The 20,072-nt window shown below is 44.1% G+C and overlaps 1 protein-coding gene and 1 pseudogene across 3 annotated transcripts in view; both read left to right on the top strand.

The window, feature by feature from the left end:
* Nucleotides 1-20,072, top strand: part of ARHGAP26 (Rho GTPase activating protein 26) — a 1,013,198-nt gene that overhangs the window by 824,539 nt on the left and 168,587 nt on the right. For all 3 annotated transcript variants that reach the window (XM_063928129.1, XM_063928130.1, XM_063928128.1), the window contains exon 20: nt 1,406-1,565. In XM_063928129.1, coding sequence (XP_063784199.1) covers nt 1,406-1,565 — 160 coding nt within the window. The remainder of the gene's footprint in view (nt 1-1,405; nt 1,566-20,072) is intronic.
* Nucleotides 14,109-14,227, top strand: LOC134937043 (5S ribosomal RNA; annotated as a pseudogene).

Here is a 20,072-nt window from a genome sequence, read left to right as displayed (position 1 = left end):
ATGCCGGAATCCCGACACCAATCATAGCACCGACACGAGAATCCAGAACTGGTCATGATCCCGATGCTGGAATCCCGAAGTTAAGTATAGCTTGATGGTGGGGGGGGGGGGGGGGGGCTACTATGGTTTGGCTGTGCGGGGGGGGGGGGGGGGGGGTTAGGTTTCGGCGCTACGGGAGGAGGGTTAGGGTTGGCTGCTGTCAGGGAGGTAGGGGGAGGAATGACTTTTAATACTTACTACGCCTTTGTCGGGATCTTGACCAGCGGGACCACCGGCAGCTCGTCTGTTGCGAGACCGTATACCGATCCCGTTACAAATAACTGCTATTGTGAAACTAATATTAGTGAAAATGAAAAGTAAAATCAATAAAAAGGTTGATTTATAACCTTCTGGTCTGCGCTGTCAGGGTGCACACACTATTCCTGATCTTTATAGACATCCACCTTACAGTTTTACAGAAATGGCACATTTTTGAAACTGAAAAAAAAAAAAATCACATAAAAGCCCAACATACTTCCATGTTAGGACCACTTCATTTAATAGTTAACAATTCTCAGTTTCTCTTTATTTATGTCCAGGGGTGGGAGAAGGGCAGGATGCATTCAGGGAGCAGTACACACAGGGCACTCTCCTTCTGAAAACTGGAAGGTGGAAGGATATGGCCCCTTAGTAGTTCTTGTTCGATGATCACTAGTCAGTCACAACCTACACTACAGAAAGAGATGGCAGAATATCGTGCCTCCATAGTGACTTCAACAAACTCAGAGGACAACTTGGTTTGATACAGTAGGTTGTTTAGCTTCCAAAATCGTATTAAATACTTTATTGCGCTGACATATTATTCTGATACAATAGAAGCTTTCAAGGTAAGACAAATGCCAATTAATACAAAATAAGAAAACTATTATTTCCACATCAGATTATATTCCAAAAACATATGTATATATTGCTCGTTACTCTTTAAGAAATGGGGTTTGATGCTAAAGCAACAATGATAACGTATTGATTGGTGGTGTTTAGGGAGAGAAAACCCATTTGAGGTGCGTTTTCCATATAGAGAGAGTGGAGAAGTGGGTCATAAAATGATCATTATAAGCTGATTGGTTTCAGTAATCACACCTGTCTGTAGTCTAGTCAGTATTCGGGGTAGATTTCTATTGTGTTCTATCATTTCCATGGTGTAAAACAGCAGTGGTGCTTCTACTGTATATTCAGTTGCATTCTATTCTGTCCTAAAGTGTACTGCCTTGGCAGGCCTGCAGTGGTTCTTGCTTTAGTACATCAGCAGGTTGCAAAACTGTTGGGATTAGAAATTGTCGCTTAGTAAATTCAGCCCTAAATATACTATTTTCAGATCCATTAATACTTACTGCTACTTATATATTACTTATTGGTTTGCTTTCAGAAGAGAAGAGGAACAGTGTAAATTCAAGTGCAGAGTCCGTCAGTTCGTCCTGTGCAAACAGCTCAGTCAGCTCCAGCTGTGTTCAGCGCTCCAACATGAATAATCTCAATTCCAGTGACCCCGACCTGGAAGTCATTAAAGTGAGCAGACCAAATTCCCTGTAAGTACTGTGTATGTGCTGGAACATTTAGTGATATATACTATATTGTGTATATGTATAATACGTTTACGGACGCAGACCAGTGGTTCTCAACTCCAGATCTCAAGTACCACCAACAGGTCACGTTGGGTGGATTTCTTCAATCATGCACAGGTAAGTAATTCTAGGTTGCTGGGCCAGTAATTTTCCCAACTGCTACCACAGAGATCCTCAATACATCAACTGTTGGGAAAACAGGTTTGAGACTAATTCTCGGTACACACTGGGGGATATATTTCTCTGGCTGGGTCTACAGGTTATCCACAGGATAAAATTGGGATATGCCGGAGCGACAGCGGAAATGGCACCAAATGGTCACAAGCTTTCTGGCCTCCCAGGATGCATCGGGGCTTAACCATATAATCCCGCCCACTGACTCAGTCAAATCATTTTTTTGTTTGGTGCGGCAGGAGCCGGACCATGGTCACTGGGCTGCTGTTAATAGCAGCCTGAAGTTTTTATTATTTTATTTTTATAGTCTTACTATGTTTTTTTGAGTGACTTTTCTTAACAGCGTCTTAAACGCACATTAGAAAGAGTCGCTCCAAAAACTCCACACCGGGTCGCAACAACGCTTACCTTCGCGGTATAGAGCTGTCTCGACGGGCGTCTGTGTCGGATGATTCTAGCAGGTCCAGCAAACGTGACCAGGCTGTGGCCGGAGCATGGGGAGAAGGTAAGTCTATGGATTTCCTCTTACTAGGGGTTCCGGACACAGCTACACTGTATTGGTGGAGACTACAAACAGTGTGTTGAGGCGCCGACCACTCTTAGGTGCGACAGCGCTTTGTCTTAGGGATCATAGGCGCCAGGACTAGGTTGAGGCCGCGATCCTTAGAGTTTAAGTCAACGTGGGGAATTAGACGCTCTCCTGGCCACCCCTCCCCCAAGTTCATGACCAGTTTCCGCGCGTCTCCCGTCCATGAACTGAATTACCTCACTTCCGTCTCAGACGCTACCACGAGGGTACTCGGTCGCAGCTTAGACTCTGCGGTTGTGTACACTAGAAATTGCCGGCCCAAGTCGCAGGCCTTAGCGTCTGCATACACGTGGCATTCACTGAGCATCCGTGTCCGTTAGTGAGCGTCCATGTCTTTCATCAGTTATCAGAACGGCAGTGTACACCAGTAGCGTGTGAATCCACTCAGCGTCTTGCGAGCGTATTTGATGGATATGGAAGTGTGGTGAGTCTCCCTGTATCCTGCTCTATGGAGGAAGGGTATACAGTACTAAAAATTCTCTCTACTTGTTAGTATGAATTGTTAATTTTTGTACATATGGCATATGAGACCTGTATATTACTGTTGTTTCTGCATGTTATGTTTGGAAAAAAACAGTTAAAAACAGAAATACAATTTTCCTACTTACTTGTAAGTTATTATGATGGTGATTGTATTCTCATATGACAGTGTTTAATGTTTTAACATGTGACTGACTGCTAGTATGTGTGCTGACTTTTTTATGTTGTTAGTCCTATTCTTAACCTCAATTCAGGTGCACGGTTGTGGTCAGATTGATCTCACTTCTATATATCAATATATAGGTGATTTTCAGTCACAAATTGTGTAGTCATAAACAGAATATTACCATGTCTGTGAGCGGCAAAAGTGACTAGGAGAATTTATCAGGCATTCCTACATCCCTAACGTGTTTATCTTGTAAAACATGGTTAATTGGTACAGGCCAGTTGGTCACTTATGAGGGGTTATGTGCAAACTGTTTTGCTTTTCAGCAAAGTAAAAAACAGGAATTGGTTCAACAACCAGCAGAGCCACCATGGAGTATGTTCGCACAGACGTTGTCTTCAATAGTGGACAGGTTAACTCCGGCAGTGCCACCCCAGGGAATAGGTTACACTATTAACCCATACATGCAGCTCCCTTCCTACGGTTTGGTTCCAGTAGCCTCTACAAGTAACTAAGGTACAGGTAAGACTAAGAAAGATACGTCTATGTTGCAGACTACACAAGATGATACAACAGATGATGATACAGTATATTCAAATACTTCGTATGATGATCAATCGCAGAGTTTCAGCTCAGAGGATGTAGCTGAATTTATTTATGCAATGAAGGCTATTCTCTCTTTGGAGGAAACAGCCAAAACAGTGTCGAAATCTAAAGCACCTGTGTTTAAACGAACAAAAACAGTTAAGACTGAATTCCCAGCGTCGGAGGATCTGACGGAAATGATGGAAGAATCCTGGGCGACGACCAGTAAAAAATATAAGATTCCGAAAAAATGGGATTCTTATTATCCATTTCCTGCTGCAGATTGTTCAAAAAGAGAGGTTCCTCCGAAAGTACATGACTCGTGCATAAATCTGCTTTACCATTGTCATCTTCCTCACTAAATGATGTCACAGACAGAAGGGTAGATAGCTTCTTGATAAATATATTTTCTCTCTCAGGAGCAGTGGTAAGGCCTGCTATGGCTTCAGCCTGGATGGCAAGGGCAATGGTAGAATGGATGGAGGAACTAGAGAATGGCCTCTCCCCTCCAAATAGGGAGCAGGAGTATCATTTAGGCCGTTTAAGACAAGCTGCCCAATATTTGGAAGAAGCAGCAATATATATGGGTACGATTGCATCTAAAGCATCAGCCTTGACCGTAGCCGCTCGTAGAGCAGTTTTGCTACGCACTTGGAAAGCAGATGCAGAATCCAAGAAAGAGTTGGAAGCATTGCCTTTCATTGGAAATATATTGTTTGGGAAACAATTGTCTGATATTCTAGAATCGGAAGCTGAATCCAAAAAGGTCAGCTTTCCGGCTAGTTATAACCCTAAGACTAGCGGTTCAAAGTTTCGGTCATTTCGATGGCAGAGCGAAAGAGGAGCCTAAGCAACCCCAGTTCAATAGATCAGCCAGGGGTAGGAAGCAATGGGCTAGTAGAAAGCCAGCTTCCAAGCCTGAACAGAAACTATCAGCCTGAAGAGACGGGCCTCCACCTGGAGGATTCCAGGGTTGGGGGCCGACTCCTTCATTTTACGCACACATGGCAACAGTAGACGACAGATGCTTGGGTGCAGAAGGTGGTATCTCATGGGTATAGGTTCCCATTCAGGAGGCAGCCTCCTCAAAGTTTTTTTTGCACCAGCACCATCTCGTATAGAATCGAAGGCCAATGCCCTGCAAGAAGCAGTTCAGAAATTGCTTCAGTCCGGTGTGATTGTCCCAGTACCTCCATCACAAAGGGGACAGGGTTTTTACTCCAATCTATTTTTCATTCAGAAACCAAATGGGTCATTCCGACCAATTCTCAATCTCAAAATGTTAAACAAATACATTTGGTTTCCAAAGTTCCACATGGAGACAATACGCTCCATAGTGTTGGCTATGGAATCAGGAGATTACATGGTATCTCTGGATATACAGGATGCTTACCTACATGTGCCTATAGGAAGGTCTCATCAATGTTACCAACAACAGCTAGCAACAGCACCCAGGGTGTTTACCAAAATTATGGTGGTGAAGGCAGCTTATCTCCGCAAGCAGGGGATAAGAATATTTCCATACCTCGACGACCTGTTAATCCTAGCACATTCGCAGGAATTACTTTGGAGCCATCTTCAACAGACAGTAGTTTGTCTACAAAGACACGGGTGGCTCATAAATTGGGAAAAGTCGTCTCTGAATCCATCACAGCGGATGGTTCATTTGGGGGCCATATTGTATTCAGGTCTACAGACAATTTTCTTACCAGAGTAAAAGATAGTCAAGGTGCATGTCATGACTCAGGAGGCGTTGCACACTCAGACAATGTCAGTCCATGCAGCATTGCGACTGTTAGGTCTGATGGTGTCAACCTTCGACATGGTGAAATATGTGCAATTCCACTCCAGACCGCTACAGCACCTTATTCTGACCAAATGGAACAGAAATCATCAGACAATAAAAAGACAGATGATAAAGTTTCCGGTAAACGTAAGAAGGTCTCTAGCTTGGTGGCTACAGAGGTACCATTTAAACAAGGGGAGACCCTTTTGGATAAAAGAATGTCAAGTCCTGACAACAGATGCCAGTCTTCAAGGCTGGGGAGTGGTGCTTGAAAGCCTTTGGTTCCAGGGAAAATGGACCATAAGGGAAAGTCTCCTGCCAATAAATCTGTTGGAAATAAGGGCCATTTATATGGCTCTAGTTCAGGCAAAGGACAGTCTGCAAGGAAGACCAGTCCAGATTCGCTCAGACAATGCAACGGCAGTAGCGTACCTCAATCATCAGGGAGGAACTCACAGCAAAAGATTGATGGAGGAAGTAACTCCCATACTAAGGTGGGCAGAACTCCATCTTCCAGCATTGTCAGCAGTGTTTGTTCCAGGTGTACTGAACTGGGAAGCGGATTTTCTCAGTCGCCACACCATTCAGGAAACCGAATGGGCATTACACCCAGAAGTGTTTCAGACGATAGTGAACATATGGGGTCTACCAGAGATAGACCTCATGGCGTCTCATCTAAACAACAAAGTTCTGAGGTACGGATCAAGAACAAAGGATCCCAGAGCGATCTTTGTAGACGCACTGTCAGTAAAATGGAAATTTCATCTGGCATATCTGTTCCCTCCAATATCTCTGTTACCCAGAGTAGTGAGGAAAATAAAGCAAGCAAAGGGAGTCATAATTCTAATAGCTCCAGCTTGGCCAAGAAGGCATTGGTACACAGATCTACTAAGGATGTCCGTGGAGGCACCAATACTGCTCCCTCAACGTCCAGATCTACTAATGCAGGGTCCTTGTTATCACAGCCATCCGGAGGTAGGGGGGTACAAAAAGTGTTTTAATAAACTCACAAATGCAGACAGACTGTATTGAGTCCATAAAAACCACGATATACAGAATAAAACAATTCCTAAGCAGAGCCGGCAAGGAAAAAAGTGGGGAGTCCCGAGAAAGCGGGATAACCCTTTTAGTTAAAAATCAAGAAAAAAATCTAAAAAGAAAAAAGAAAAAAACTGATAAAAATCCGGAAAAGAGATTGTCACTACTCACACTCCTGTGAGTTTTATTAAAACACTTTTTGTACCCCCCTACCTCCATCTGAGGAGAGTGAGTTCTTTTCTGGGGAGGCTAGACTGCTACCACCAAGGACACTACATGAGGAGTGGAACCTAAAAAGATACCTTGATGGGAGTACAACTACATTAAGAACTGTGAGTTTTGGTACGCACAAGTTGACCCACAGATTTCACTGTTATTTTAAAGATACCTTGATGTGCTTTTTATCCACTTCACGAGTGTGAGTCTTGGGGTACGCTCCATCTATACATTTCAAGTTTCCAAAGATACCTTGATGTGCTTATAACCCCTCTCGCGAGTGTGAGTTTTGGGGTACGCTTCACCATTATACTATAGATCATACCTATTTGCCAGGTGCAGTTCAAGTGAATCAGGCCTCGGCATTGGAAAAAGAAACCTTGATGGGTTTAGAAATTGTTGATTAAAGTGTGAGTGGGGTACGCCTAAAAACCACCACTAGCTTTCTTGAAAAAGAACAATCTAGATTTATCTGACGTATATGAGGAATTTACTACACATTGGTTCTTTTGTTTTCATGTCTTTTTACATGTTACCATACCCTGGAGAAATCGCACCAGTCAATACCTTTTGAAGACTCTATCACAGGAATCGCCAATAAGGGATGTAATGGTGATATCTTTATTAATAAGGGATATAATGGTGATATCTTTATTATAACTGGTTTTCAATTCACTATAGCGCTGTTGGTATAAACACAGATCTCGAATTTCTTGGTATTGGTAATATCAGAAGCTTATTCTCATGCAGATCTCCCTACTCCGGCTAATGTGTCTGCTCACTCTACACGTAAGGTAGGTCCTTCATGGGCAGCACAACAGGGTACTTCAGCAGAACAGATTTGTAAGGCAGCCACATGGTCTTCCATAAACACATTCATCAGACATTATGCCTTGGATACTTTTGCCTCTCATGACGCAGAATTCGGGCGAAAGGTTCTCCTGTGTAATCAGGAGCGTCCCCACCACTAAAACTGGCTTTGGGAATCCCAGTGTTATCCTGTGGATAACCTGTGGACCCAGCCAGAGAAATAGACGTTATGGTAAGAATTTACCATTGATAACGTGATTTCTCTTATGTCCACAGGTATCCACAGGGGTCCCACCCTGAGTCACCTGATTTGAGGATCTTTACAATCACTAAATCTCTTCCCTCTTGCATGGAATGGTGTGCATGTGTGTTCTTATCGCCTGAATAGGTTTCTACCTGATGCTCCTGCCTAATTGCTGTGGAAAGAACTGATTTGACTGAGTCAGTGGGCGGGATTATATGGTGAAGCCCCGATGCATCCTGGGAGGCCAGAAAGCTCGTGACCGTTTGATGCCATTTCCGCTTTTGCTCCGGCATATCCCAATGTTATCCTGTGGATACCTGTGGACATAAGAGAAATCACGTTATCAACGGTAAGTTCTTACCATAACGTCTATATTGCAACGGGTCAGCAGGTATGTGCACCCGATATGTCTGTAAACAACATTGTTCAGACATATCACATTGGCCCTGTAGTACAGCTGATACACCTGCATCTGGCTGTGAGGCAGACCGCCGGTACACTTGCTGCAGGGACTGATGTCACAGCTGGCCAGGCAAATTCAGATGTGATGTGAGGACCAACATATTGAGTGGCCAATCGGTATGTGTATATTCTTTGTTGGTGCGAAGGTGGATCCACTCTCAAGCGGCTCCCATGTGTAACCAGCTTTAGACCCAGGGGTATAGAAGAATATTGCAGGTTTTTCTAAGGGCTGTGAAGGAAAATCTGTGATGTATGTGGCCAAGCGTTGTTGGGACAAGGGTCCACATTGCCACAGTTTGCCAGCATTGTTTTAATTAATTTGCCTTAATGCTTTATTTATGTGTACAAGTATGGGAGGTCACTAAGTTCTTGTGAGGTATTGATGTGGCAGCATGGGGGTGCTGCTGTTAGCATTGCGGTCTCACAGCATTGGCTTTATGGGTTCAATTCCAACTAGGGCCTTTTCTGTGTAATCTTTGTATGTTCTCCCTGTGTTTATGTGGGTTTTCTCCAGGTGTTCCGGTTTTCTCCCACACTCAAAAACGTACAGATGTGTCCTCCTAGACCTATCCTTATTGTGTTATGCTGTATGTCACAAGACGCCTGGAGTGACCCACAGGTAGCGATTCCCGCGCTGCGGACTTTCCTCAATTTTGCTACTTTTTCCTAAGTGCTGCTACTTTTTTCTCAATATGTAATCTTAGTATACATATAGGGGGGTACCATAGCTAATGGCATCTGGACTAAAAATGGCATCTTTATTCCATCAACGACCATTAACCCATAGAATTTGGGATACATTTCCGGACCTATGGATTAACACAGTCGTGGCACTTGAAAACAGGCTATTCATCTGAGATTTCTTTTTGAAACCAAGCTCGGAACAAAAACCCATGAACTGCAGCCTGCAGTCTGCCTTCAGGTGTAATTGAATAGCTCCGCTGCTTCAGATAGCTGCAGTAAATGACTGTGGCTGTTTGAATTCCCCCCAATAGTGTACTAGATAGTTAGGATTTTTTTTTGGCACAAAGGAATTGGTATAAAGTCCCATATAAGGCATAATGACATGTGGAGCAGGTCACTTGTATAAGACCTGTCTTTCACCTTTTTACACAGACTGTATGATTGTTGCTCAGTTTTGCTTATAGTGTACTAGGAACATAGGGGGTCATTCCGAGTTGATCGCACGTAGCAACTTTTTGCTGCTCGTGCGATCAACCTGACGCCGCCTATGGGGGAGTGTATGTGAACGCTTGTGCAGCCCTGCTATGCTAAAAAAGTTTTGTGCAGAACAAGACTAGCCCTGCAGTTACTCACCCAGTGCGACGGATCCAGCGATGAAGGTCCCAGTCCTGACGTCAGACTTCCGCCCTCCAAATGCCTCGACACGCCTGCGTTGGACTCACCACACCTGGAAAACGGTGAGTATCCGCCCAGGAACGCCTCCCGCCTGTCCGTCTTCCTGCGATCGCCGCTGCGATTACATTTATGGCTGGCGGCGTTGCCCGGCAACATCGCGCGTGCACAATGCGTCCGCCGCATATGCGCATTTCCGACCCTTGCGAAGAACCTCTGCGTGCGAACGGGTCGGAATTACCTCCATAGAATGACTGTTTTTGCAGCAATGGAATATGGCATAACTATGTTCTGCGCAGGTCACTCCTGTTAGACCTGTTTTTCTTCTTTTTACCCTGTTTTGCCACTTCTTTTTCCTACATTGGGCTACTGTCATTTACGTTGGCTTCAAGTTTGCCATTTTGTGCGATAAGTTGTTAAATGGAGCTATTTGGTATGGTTTGAGGATAGGTGTATATGGAAACGTGTATTGGTTACTAGGATTCTGACCAAATGAACCCTCGTGTGTACACTTGTGTGTTACACATTTATACTATAAGCCAGATGGAGCAGGGGCTAATATGAATGACACACATTCTCTGTACAGAGCTGTGTAAATTAGTGGTGCTATATAGATACATAGTAATAATAATATTTGGCAAGGGTATTTGCACCTCTCTTTAAAGATTTTGCAGAGCTGTGTCTGGGGAATGGAATAGAATAATCTAATTTTTAGACATGTTAATCTTGTAATAAGATATATATCACTATAAAGACTTGAGAGTGTTGTGCTGCCGGAGAAGATTCAGGGTCAGTCAAGGACAGTAAAACGTCTTCAGCAAATAGGCGTATTTTGTGCTTACTATCAAAATGCCTGTAAAAGTGCCCTACAGGGACGCCATTGCCAAACAAGTATTAGGGAGGCCAGAGACACCCCAGTCCCTGGTGAAATGCTGAGTGCAAATCCCATAGTTACCGACCTTGGCAAAGGGGAGTAGTGCAAGACTAGGGCTAATGCACAATCTGCAAACCTGAGTGTACGGAGTTCTTTGTGATTAAATACATAAAACCAGTATGGAGGGGGTTGTGGCTGAGATGCAGGCAGGCAAAATACCGACCGCGGTATCCCGAATGCAGCCTAACACCCCCCCCCCCCCCCTCCTTCTTCCTTCCCGCAGCCTAAACCCAACTAACGTTGCATCCGGGATCCCAACCAGATCCTGCTAAGACAATCAAGTGCTTTTTCTGCATCTAAGGACATTAGCTAACAAGATTACATTTTGTATTCAAGTATTGTCCAGGCTTGTGTATCAGCATTAAATGCCCGTATATGGATCAGATTTGGTTGTATTCTTCTTTGTATTGGCAATTGTGTTCATTTGTTTGTTTTCATTTATTTATTTATTTTAGAACATTTCTAAACTTCCTACAGCTGCTTCAGTATGGAACACATTGAGCACTTTTTTTTACTTGTTACATGGGCCTCATCTACAAAAGCAGTATCTTCTATTTTTGCTAATGACAGTTTTGAAAGTGCACCAAGCCCATGGTTTCAGTATTGTTCAGTGACAATCCTGAAGTGGTCAGTGACTAATTTTCTGGTCTGTACAAGAATTGGCATCTTTTGGAAGCGCTCATTTAGTTTGATTGTAAGCTCAAAGTAAAGAATTGTTTGCCATGTTGGTTCCAGGTTAGATTACTGTAGCTGTGGCCACCTAGTGCAGAGTCTCCAGAAGTGTGTGTGTGTGTGTGTGTGTGTGTGTGTGTGTGTGTGTGTGACATTAGAGCTCATACAGGGAATGCCTGTTTTCTGACCATTGGTGACCTGCGCAAATTCCTTTCCCTTGGAGATTATTGCCTGTGACAGAGCTGGATATGGTTGCAGTTCCCTGACAGGGCCACCATGACATAAAGCTAATCTAGCCACTTTCAGGGGTCATCCTTTATCTGATAAAAGTGGTGAAACTGTAGGACAACCCTCTGGCTCTTATCCTGGAGGATATAGGGTTTAGAGTTTTACTCTGTTCTGTCATCTTACTCATTTCAGTGAAAGTCCTAGTCAGCGTCCCTACATTCCCATGTCCTGTATATATAGATCAGCTGGCGGCTTGACCTGCAGGATTATTGTTGTTTTGAATAGAAGATTTGGAAATGATCTGCGCCCTGATGCGTCTCAGTGTGTGGTATGCAGGATATGCATCATTTTATTAGCACTTATACTTTTGTCTCTTCTATGAAGGAAAGAATACATAATAACGGGACTAGCGAAGTGCTCTTAAAGTGCCCAAATACACACTGCATTCATTAAACAAAATCTTACATTTAGCATTATGTGTATGGCTAATGTAGGAGCTTAATAAAAAGATTTGGAAAATGCCCAGTAATAAATGTATGGATTTTGTATACATTTGTATACAACCATTATCATCATTGCTGCAATCACGCCAAACAGCCACTCTCAGTACGCCAGGTCCCGTGAGAGTCTGGTAGCGCCGGGCATCTTTTTTGCCATATGAGTTTTTTTGTCCAATACAGATGTGTCCCGCTACATTGTTGCTGCGTATAGCAGTGTTCTGTAGCATGACCGCGATGTGTACGAGTCGTGACACGCAGCAGCATACACAACACTAGCCAGCTCCTATTAGAATGGATGCGCCCGACGGCTTCCATTCACTTCAATACATAGTGGGAGCATACACATCGCGTATTCCCCACTCTGCAGCTTGTTGTACACATCATGGCAACGGATTCAGTATGATAACCCTGTTGACAGTATGCTGGCGATCAGAATACAGACACTGACATCCCGCTAGTGTAAATCCTGACGGGGGAGGTAAGACTCTCAGCCGTCGCCTCGCTGCCCAGTGTTCGTACCAGCCCTGCTGAGTTACATCATCAGGTCTGTCCTTTGATTACAACCCGATCTCAACGATCCTCTTTGGTGAACGTGCCGCATGTCCTGGAATGTGAACTTCATACCTCAGCACGCTCTATGAGAACCAGGACCATCATTTACATCTGGGACCATTTTTTCCTTCGACTACCTTGCGGGTAATATCATACCACTTACAGATTCAACCCCGACGACGTAGTTTTACCTCATTATTCGCCAAATCAACTGCTGGCTTTGCAGGCAATTCATTTATGTATTTATTTATTTAACTATACATCTACTTATATATGTATTTATTTATTTAACTTTATATGTATTTATTATCCATTCTTCATCTGGTTCAATTGATACAACTTCATGTTATTCATTCACCATTGGATACACGTTAGTTATATCCATAGATTTGCGGGTCCTTTGTGATTGTGATTCCTGCAATAATTACAAAGTATCTTTTTCCCTTTTCAACACAAACAGGGAGCATTTTGCAACATTGCTGTTACATTTAAAAACCTTATACCATGTTCCTTTGCATTTCCAGATCTTTAGGTTAGTGGGTCCTGGGTGACCCAATATCAGCAACAATTATAAAGTATAATTTATTCCTCTTTTGAGCTCAAACAGGGAGCACTGGCAACCTTACTGTTACATTTCAAAATTCTGTTACTGGGTTTGTTGCACTCAGGTGAAGAATTCTTCACTCTCTATCATTTGTTAATGTGTATACATAACAGTAACTCCAGTTGTAATAAACTGGTATGTATATACTAATTTGCATGTACAGTTGATTGGTACCATTATCGGCTTTTCATCCTTTATTTCTTATTCGTGGACTCTCACCACTGATTCAGGGGTGACCCCTGTCTAACATTGGCAGCAGATCCATCTTTATCTTTCTACCAAATATTTAGTGAACTCTCAACAGTGATTCCAGAGCCCTCGCTGTCATCCGCAATCCTCTACTACAGGGGTGTCAAACTCAAATTCATCGGGGGCCGCATCAGCAGTTTGGTCCCCATCAAAGGGCCGGTTGTATCTGTAGGTCTATGTGTCCACACTTTATTATCATAAATTAATGTCACTGCATTCAATTATTACTGTTTTTTGTAATAATGTAAGTAATAACTAGCTCTGAAAGCAGAAACATAGTCAGAATAATGACAAGTAGATGTGCCCCCTTTTATAGTGCCCAGCCATGTGCCCCCTTTTATAGTGCCCAGCCATCTGCCCCCTTTTATAGTGCCCAGCCATCTGCCCCCTTTTATAGTGCCCAGCCATGTGCCCCCTTTTATAGTGCCCAGCCATGTGCCCCCTTTTATAGTGCCCAGCCATGTGCCCCCTTTTATAGTGCCCAGCCATCTGCCCCCTCCATTTACTTTACTTACCTTTTACTTCTTTCTTTTACTTCTTTCTTCTTGCTCCTCTCCGCGGCGTCCGCGCGCTCCTCTGATCCCTGGAGATGTCGGGCGGGCGTCACGTGATGACGTCACGTCCGACACCCAGGGAGCAGTGCGGGGCAGGAAGAAGTCGGGCCAGGTCCCGGAAGGTAAGTAAATTATTTTTTTTTTTTAACTTGAGCCATTTTTAAAATGAATTTACTCCGTGCAGGCACGGAGTAAATTCATTGAAAAAAAAAAAGGGGAGGCTGCAAGGCTGGCGGCGGCACCGCGGGCCATCAGACGAGGTCTGGCGGGCCGGATTTGGCCCGCGGGCCTTGTGTTTGACACCCCTGCTCTACTATCATACCACACTGTAAACGCCCGAAACCGTCCGATCTTGGAAGCTAATCAGTGTCGGGCTGGGTCAGTACTCAAGTGGGTGACCATTGAGGAATACCCGGTGTTGTAGAGCTTACATTGGTCCATCACGCTCTGAGTCTAACGCTGACAGCAGATTCACACTGCTATCTTTTCTTCACCTGTTCTATTCTTTGTTTAATCAGCGAGCAAATTACCACTACAATTAGATTTGGCACGGTCATAGGACCAACCAGCTGAGGCAGCCCTAGAATCTTCCTTAGGCGTTATATTTCATTTATCTTTCATGGCATTCCTACCAGATTTATGCAATCGGGACCAATTATGCTAATTTTAGCATTGACCTGTTACTATTTGTACAATTATTTACATATTATCAGTTTGTGTTACTGAGGATCAACATAATAATTTTTGTATACATTGGAATGTCACCTTATTTGACGACTATACACCCTTTTATTCTCTGATGCTAATAAAAGTTATATTTTATATCTAGATTTTCTCCGTATTCTAATTATATAATTGTCTTAATAGTAAAGAGTGCGCCCACAAAAGAGTCTCTTTTTTCTCCTCACTGTTTCCTTAAAGTTTCATTGACTCTGGGTGCACCGCCAAACCATATTTGAAAACTTAGCGTTTCCTTATATCTACGAATTTTGGCTGTTTTTGATTTACTTCATTATATTCTATCCACCAGTGCGGTATTTCTCCCAATACAGCTTGTTGTACACATCATGGCAACGGATTCAGTATGATAACCCTGTTGACAGTATGCTGGCGATCAGAATACAGACACTGACATCCCGCTAGTGTAAATCCTGACGGGGGAGGTAAGACTCTTTCTCCTTCCCCCCCCCCCCTTCCCACACACGTGCACACACACACTCTAACGCTTACCCTCCCTTTCCGCAGCCTGACCCTAACCTCCCTCTCGGCGCTGCATAAACCTAACCCCCCCCCCCATCCCCCATTAGTTCCTAAACCTAACAACCCCTGACGGTGCCTAACCCTTACACCCCTCCCCACAGCCCAACCATACACCCCCCTAGCCTAACCTTAACCCTCCCAAGTGGTACCTAAACCCCCCCCCCCTCCCTGCGGCTGGGTTGCGGCTATCGGGATTCTGGCGTCTGTCTCCCACCCTGGCGTATTGAAGCTGGATGTATAAGGACACATCTGTATGTGGACATATTGAACACTAACAACCAATTCATTTTCTGTTTATATCATATCAAGTGTGTCAGAGGTAGATGTTTGCGTGTACACAAATTCATATTGAAAAGCTGGGTTTTGAAACATCTTCTGGGTAGAATTCTAGTGCTGCCCATGTATTGTAGCGGAATTACACCTCCCACTAACCTTCTCCCGTCTGGCAGGGATGCAGTCAACATCCCGCTGGACGGGATCCCGGCGGTCGAAATACAGACGCCGGAATCCTGACCGCCACAATCCCGACATATTCTCCCTCCGTGGGTGTCCACGACACCCATAGAGGGAGAATATAATAGTGTGCCGAGCGTAGCAAGGCACCGTGCCCGCAGCATGGCGAGCGAAGCGAGCCCGCAAGGGGCTGCGTTACGCTCGCCACCCTTGTCGGGATTGTGTGGTCGGGATTCCGGCGTCAGTATTTCGACCGCCGGGATCCCGTCCAGCGGGATTACGTACTGATCCCGTCTGGCATATTCAAGCATCATGTTGCGTTGCATGAATATTCCATTGGGCTGCTGTAGGGTGACACACGAAGTTTATTTGGTCTTTCATTTTTCCCGTCTATCCAATGTGTGTTTTTGATACTTAAATTCATTTTTATGGCCTGTTCAGCCATGTTTGTGTCCATTCAGTGAGCTTTGGCACAGGTGACAATGGCAGACCTCCCTGGCATTCTTCATCTTATCCTTGGAAAGACTTGTTAGCGTCACTTGACATTATTGGAAAAGGTCCAGGGTTGTTTACTGTAGCTGGTAAATTTTGCCGAATATACTTCTTACAGAGCATCTGGACATTTGTTATTCTAAAGTAACCTGAAATGTTTAACCTTCATTATACTGTACATATCTGTTTCATTTTATCAGGATTTTATCGGAGGCATTTATACATTTTATGCTCCTGTTTTAGTGGAGGAAACTATTTTTTTATGGATAATAAATATCATTCAATTACTGTTCTTCACAATAGATAAGCACTTAGACAGTCCATATTTATGTGAGGAAATACACTGAGCAGCTGGTTTACTGTAGACTTCTGTTCCTCTAGCTTTCTCTGTAAGATTCTTATTTTCCTTCTGATTTTAGTATTGTCTATAGTAGTATTGTGTAGTCTTCAGGAATAGATTGTGCAAGATCCCAGTATTAATGTATACACTCAGGAACTAATCAGACACTTTCTGATACTGAATGCCTTGCAATAAACAGGTGACAGCTAATCACTGGTTATGGGTCAGTGCAAAGTTTGCACCTAAATGCAGCTTTGGACCGCAAAATTTGAGACAACACAATCTGGACGATTATCTAACGATTGGGCATGCGCAGCATTCGCATTGCGCAAACAATTATTTCTGCAAATGCATTGTGCTTCAATGCAATCGCATTTTGATTGACGGAAAGCCAACATTTAGGGGAGGAGACATAGTGTATTATGGGTGCGTTTGTAAAAACGCAGGTGTGGCAAAGTGTTTTTCGGGTGGGTCTGTGATGTTAGCAATAACAACTTCCAGCTTCTTGCGTATGCCAAATTTTTGGACGACCTTGCCTGGTGCATATGGAAAAACTCTTTGATGTATTTGCGTATGATTATGCGATCATATCGCACATTGCGATGCATTCGCTATTTCGGCAATGGCCACTTTTTCTCTTTCAGGGTGGGTTCTACTTGATCACAGCAACTGCTTTTTAGCAAAATTAGTGAACCAACCTGAAACTAGGGTCCTTTGTGATGTGAATGAGGAAAAAGGTTATATATGTTTCTGATAGTGGTAGAACTTAGAGGCATCAACCAGAAAAAACTTCTTTTTTATTCTTAAGACAAACCTGCTGTTGGGAAGATATATAGGGGTGTATGCAATTGCGGTCGAATTGCCGCAAATGTCGAAAAACGGGGCATTTTCGACACAAAAAAAATATTCGACAATGCAATAAACGGACTTTTCAGATTCGACTTTTTAAAATTCGACAGTTGTCAAATTCGACATGTCTGCAATGGTAAAAATGCAGCTTTTCGACAAAAGTATATTCAATTGAAGAATGTCGATTCGACAACAGTGCTTTTCGACAGTAATTTCGTCAATTTCAGTCTGCCTCACTTTGCTGGCGGAATCTAATAAAAAAATGTAGAAACATGTTTTTTTGGTGTTTTTTTTATTGCTAATAGCATATCTATTTATATTAGAAGGGATTAGGTACTTGGTTTGTCTATTAGGAGATACAACTATTATTTATATATTTTTTTTTAAATAATATTTTTTTTTAACTGACTAAAATAGAGAGAGCATGGTTTTCAGTGGGAAGGGGTGGGAATGGGTTAAAATCCAGAAAAAAAAATGCGTGGGGTCCCCCCTCCGAAGCATAACCAGCCTCGGGCTCTTTGAGCCGGTCCTGGTTGTAAAAATACGGGGGGAAAATTGACGGGATCCCCCGTATTTTTAGAACCAGCACCGGGCTCTGCGTCCGGTCCTGGTGCAAAAAATACGGGGGACAAAAAACGTAGGGGTCCCCTGTATTTTTAACACCAGCACCGGGCTCCACTAGTCAGAGAGATAATGCCACAGCCGGGCTTTTATATCGGTCCCTGCGGCCCTGGCATTAAATCACTAACTAGTCACCCCTGGCCGGGGTACCCTAAAGGAGTGGGGACCCCTTAAATCAAGGGGTCCCCCCCTCCAGCCACCCAAGGGCCAGGGGTGAAGCCCGAGGTTGTCCCCCCCCCCCCCCCATCCATGGGCTGCGGATGGGGGGCTGATAGCCTTGTGTAAAATAAAAGAATATTGTTTTTTGCAGAAGAACTACAAGTCCCAGCAAGCCTCCCCCGCAAGCTGGTACTTGGAGAACCACAACTACCAGCATGCGGGGGTAAAACGGGCCCGCTGGTACATGTAGTTCTTCTGCAAAAAAAATACCCAAATAAAAACAGGACACGCACACCGTGAAAGTAAAACTTTGTTACATACATGCCGACACACACATACTTACCTATGTTCACACGCCGACTCTGTCCACACGTCTCCAAGATGAATCCATGGGGTACCTGAAAATGAAATTATACTCCCCTAAATCCAGTGTGTCCTGTTCTTTTTTGTAATCCACGTACTTGGCAAAAAAACAAACCGCATACCCGGACCACACACTGAAAGGGGTCCCATGTTTACACATGTGACCCCATTCCCCGAATGCTGAGACCCCCCGTGACTCTTGTCACAGAGGGTCCCTTCAGCCAATCAGGCTCTCCTGATTGGCTATGCGCGTCTGAGCTGTCAGACAGCGCATCGCACAGCCGCTCCATTATCTTCTATGGTGGGAACTTTGCGGTCAGCGGTGAGGTTACTCGCGGTCAGCGGCTGACCGCGGGTAACCTGACCGCAAAGTTCCCACCATTGAAGATAATGGAGCGGCTGTGCAATGCGCTGTCTGACAGCTCAGACGCGCATAGCCAATCAGGAGAGTGCCACGACGTGGCGCTCCCTGATTGGCTGAAGGGACCCTCTGTGACACTTATCCGTCAATTGGTCCGTTTTTCGACAGCGGGACTGTCGAATCCGTTTTTAATTGAATATGTCGAATTCCAGCACCCGCCGGCCGGGATTCAACGGTCGAATTTAAAAACGGGGGGAAAAAGCCGCAATTCGCCCGGAATTGCATATACCCCATAATGTGTAACATATTGAGAAGAGTACAGGTATAAATAAAGGCCTTAAGGCTTCTTCCTCAAAAACCACCATAGTTGCACATTTAGGCTTATTAGAAGTTGAACAAGGACTGTTTTATATCTAAAGACGTGTTACCACCAGAGAAATCTTTTTCCCCAGCTTTTCACACTGTACCACTATCCCTTTAGACTTTATGAGGGGGTTGTAGTTATGTGACCGGCCCCTAAATCCCGCCCGCTCACAATTCCGATGGTCGGCATGACCAACAGGGACTATTCCCACGACACCCATGGAGTTGGAATAGAACCCGCGGTTGCCAGCAAGCCTGCAGCGGGCCTACAAGGGGCTTCTTGCACTCGGACACCCCCTCCCAGTGCATCGGTCACACATACCCAACCCTTATGAGGATACTGGGAAAGCTCTACTGTGTTGCCTGTGGCTGTCAATGGGTTCCAGCGATGTCTCTGGTAAAACATCAATGCGTATCTGAGCCTTTTCAAGGTAACTTTTTTGGGGGGGAATTCAATTAGCACAGGTGAAAACAGGAGATAGCCTCTGGCTTTAATGCACAGGGCTATTCAGTTAGACTCCCGAATTCCTCCAATAGCCTTGTTATCTCTTGTTAAAGCACTGAAGACGTGATAGGTTTACAGACTTGTGCGTTAAAGCGGTTGTGGCACCCGTTAAACCCCCAAGTTATCAGGGATTTTTTATTTTGACCCTCTGAGGCAGGTGAAAAAAAAATCCCCAATAACTGCTATCTTTAAGGCTAATTTGGTAGCCCAGGGGGATCCGTTAGCCCGCGGTAGTAAAATAAGAAATTATGTATTTTGGGGTTTGTTATGGTCTTTTTGGAATGCACCATCATTGAGGATTGGCATAAACAAACAGAAATATAGACTTAATGCGCACCTCTCATTACCGGTGTGCACCCCAGGACCCCTCCCCTGTATACCTTATGCTTTGTATTTACATACACAATAGAAGGCCAGAGACCCCTCTGTCTGGTGGTAGCACCCACGCCCACCTGTCCTATTTATTGGTTTTAATTAGGTTCCTGATATTTCTTAGACTGCATGCA

This window comes from Pseudophryne corroboree, chromosome 6 (genome assembly GCF_028390025.1).
Source record: "Pseudophryne corroboree isolate aPseCor3 chromosome 6, aPseCor3.hap2, whole genome shotgun sequence".
Lineage (NCBI taxonomy): Eukaryota > Metazoa > Chordata > Amphibia > Anura > Myobatrachidae > Pseudophryne > Pseudophryne corroboree.
The sequence above is the reverse complement of the archived record's forward strand: the minus strand, read 5'-3'. Positions and strand labels throughout refer to the sequence as shown.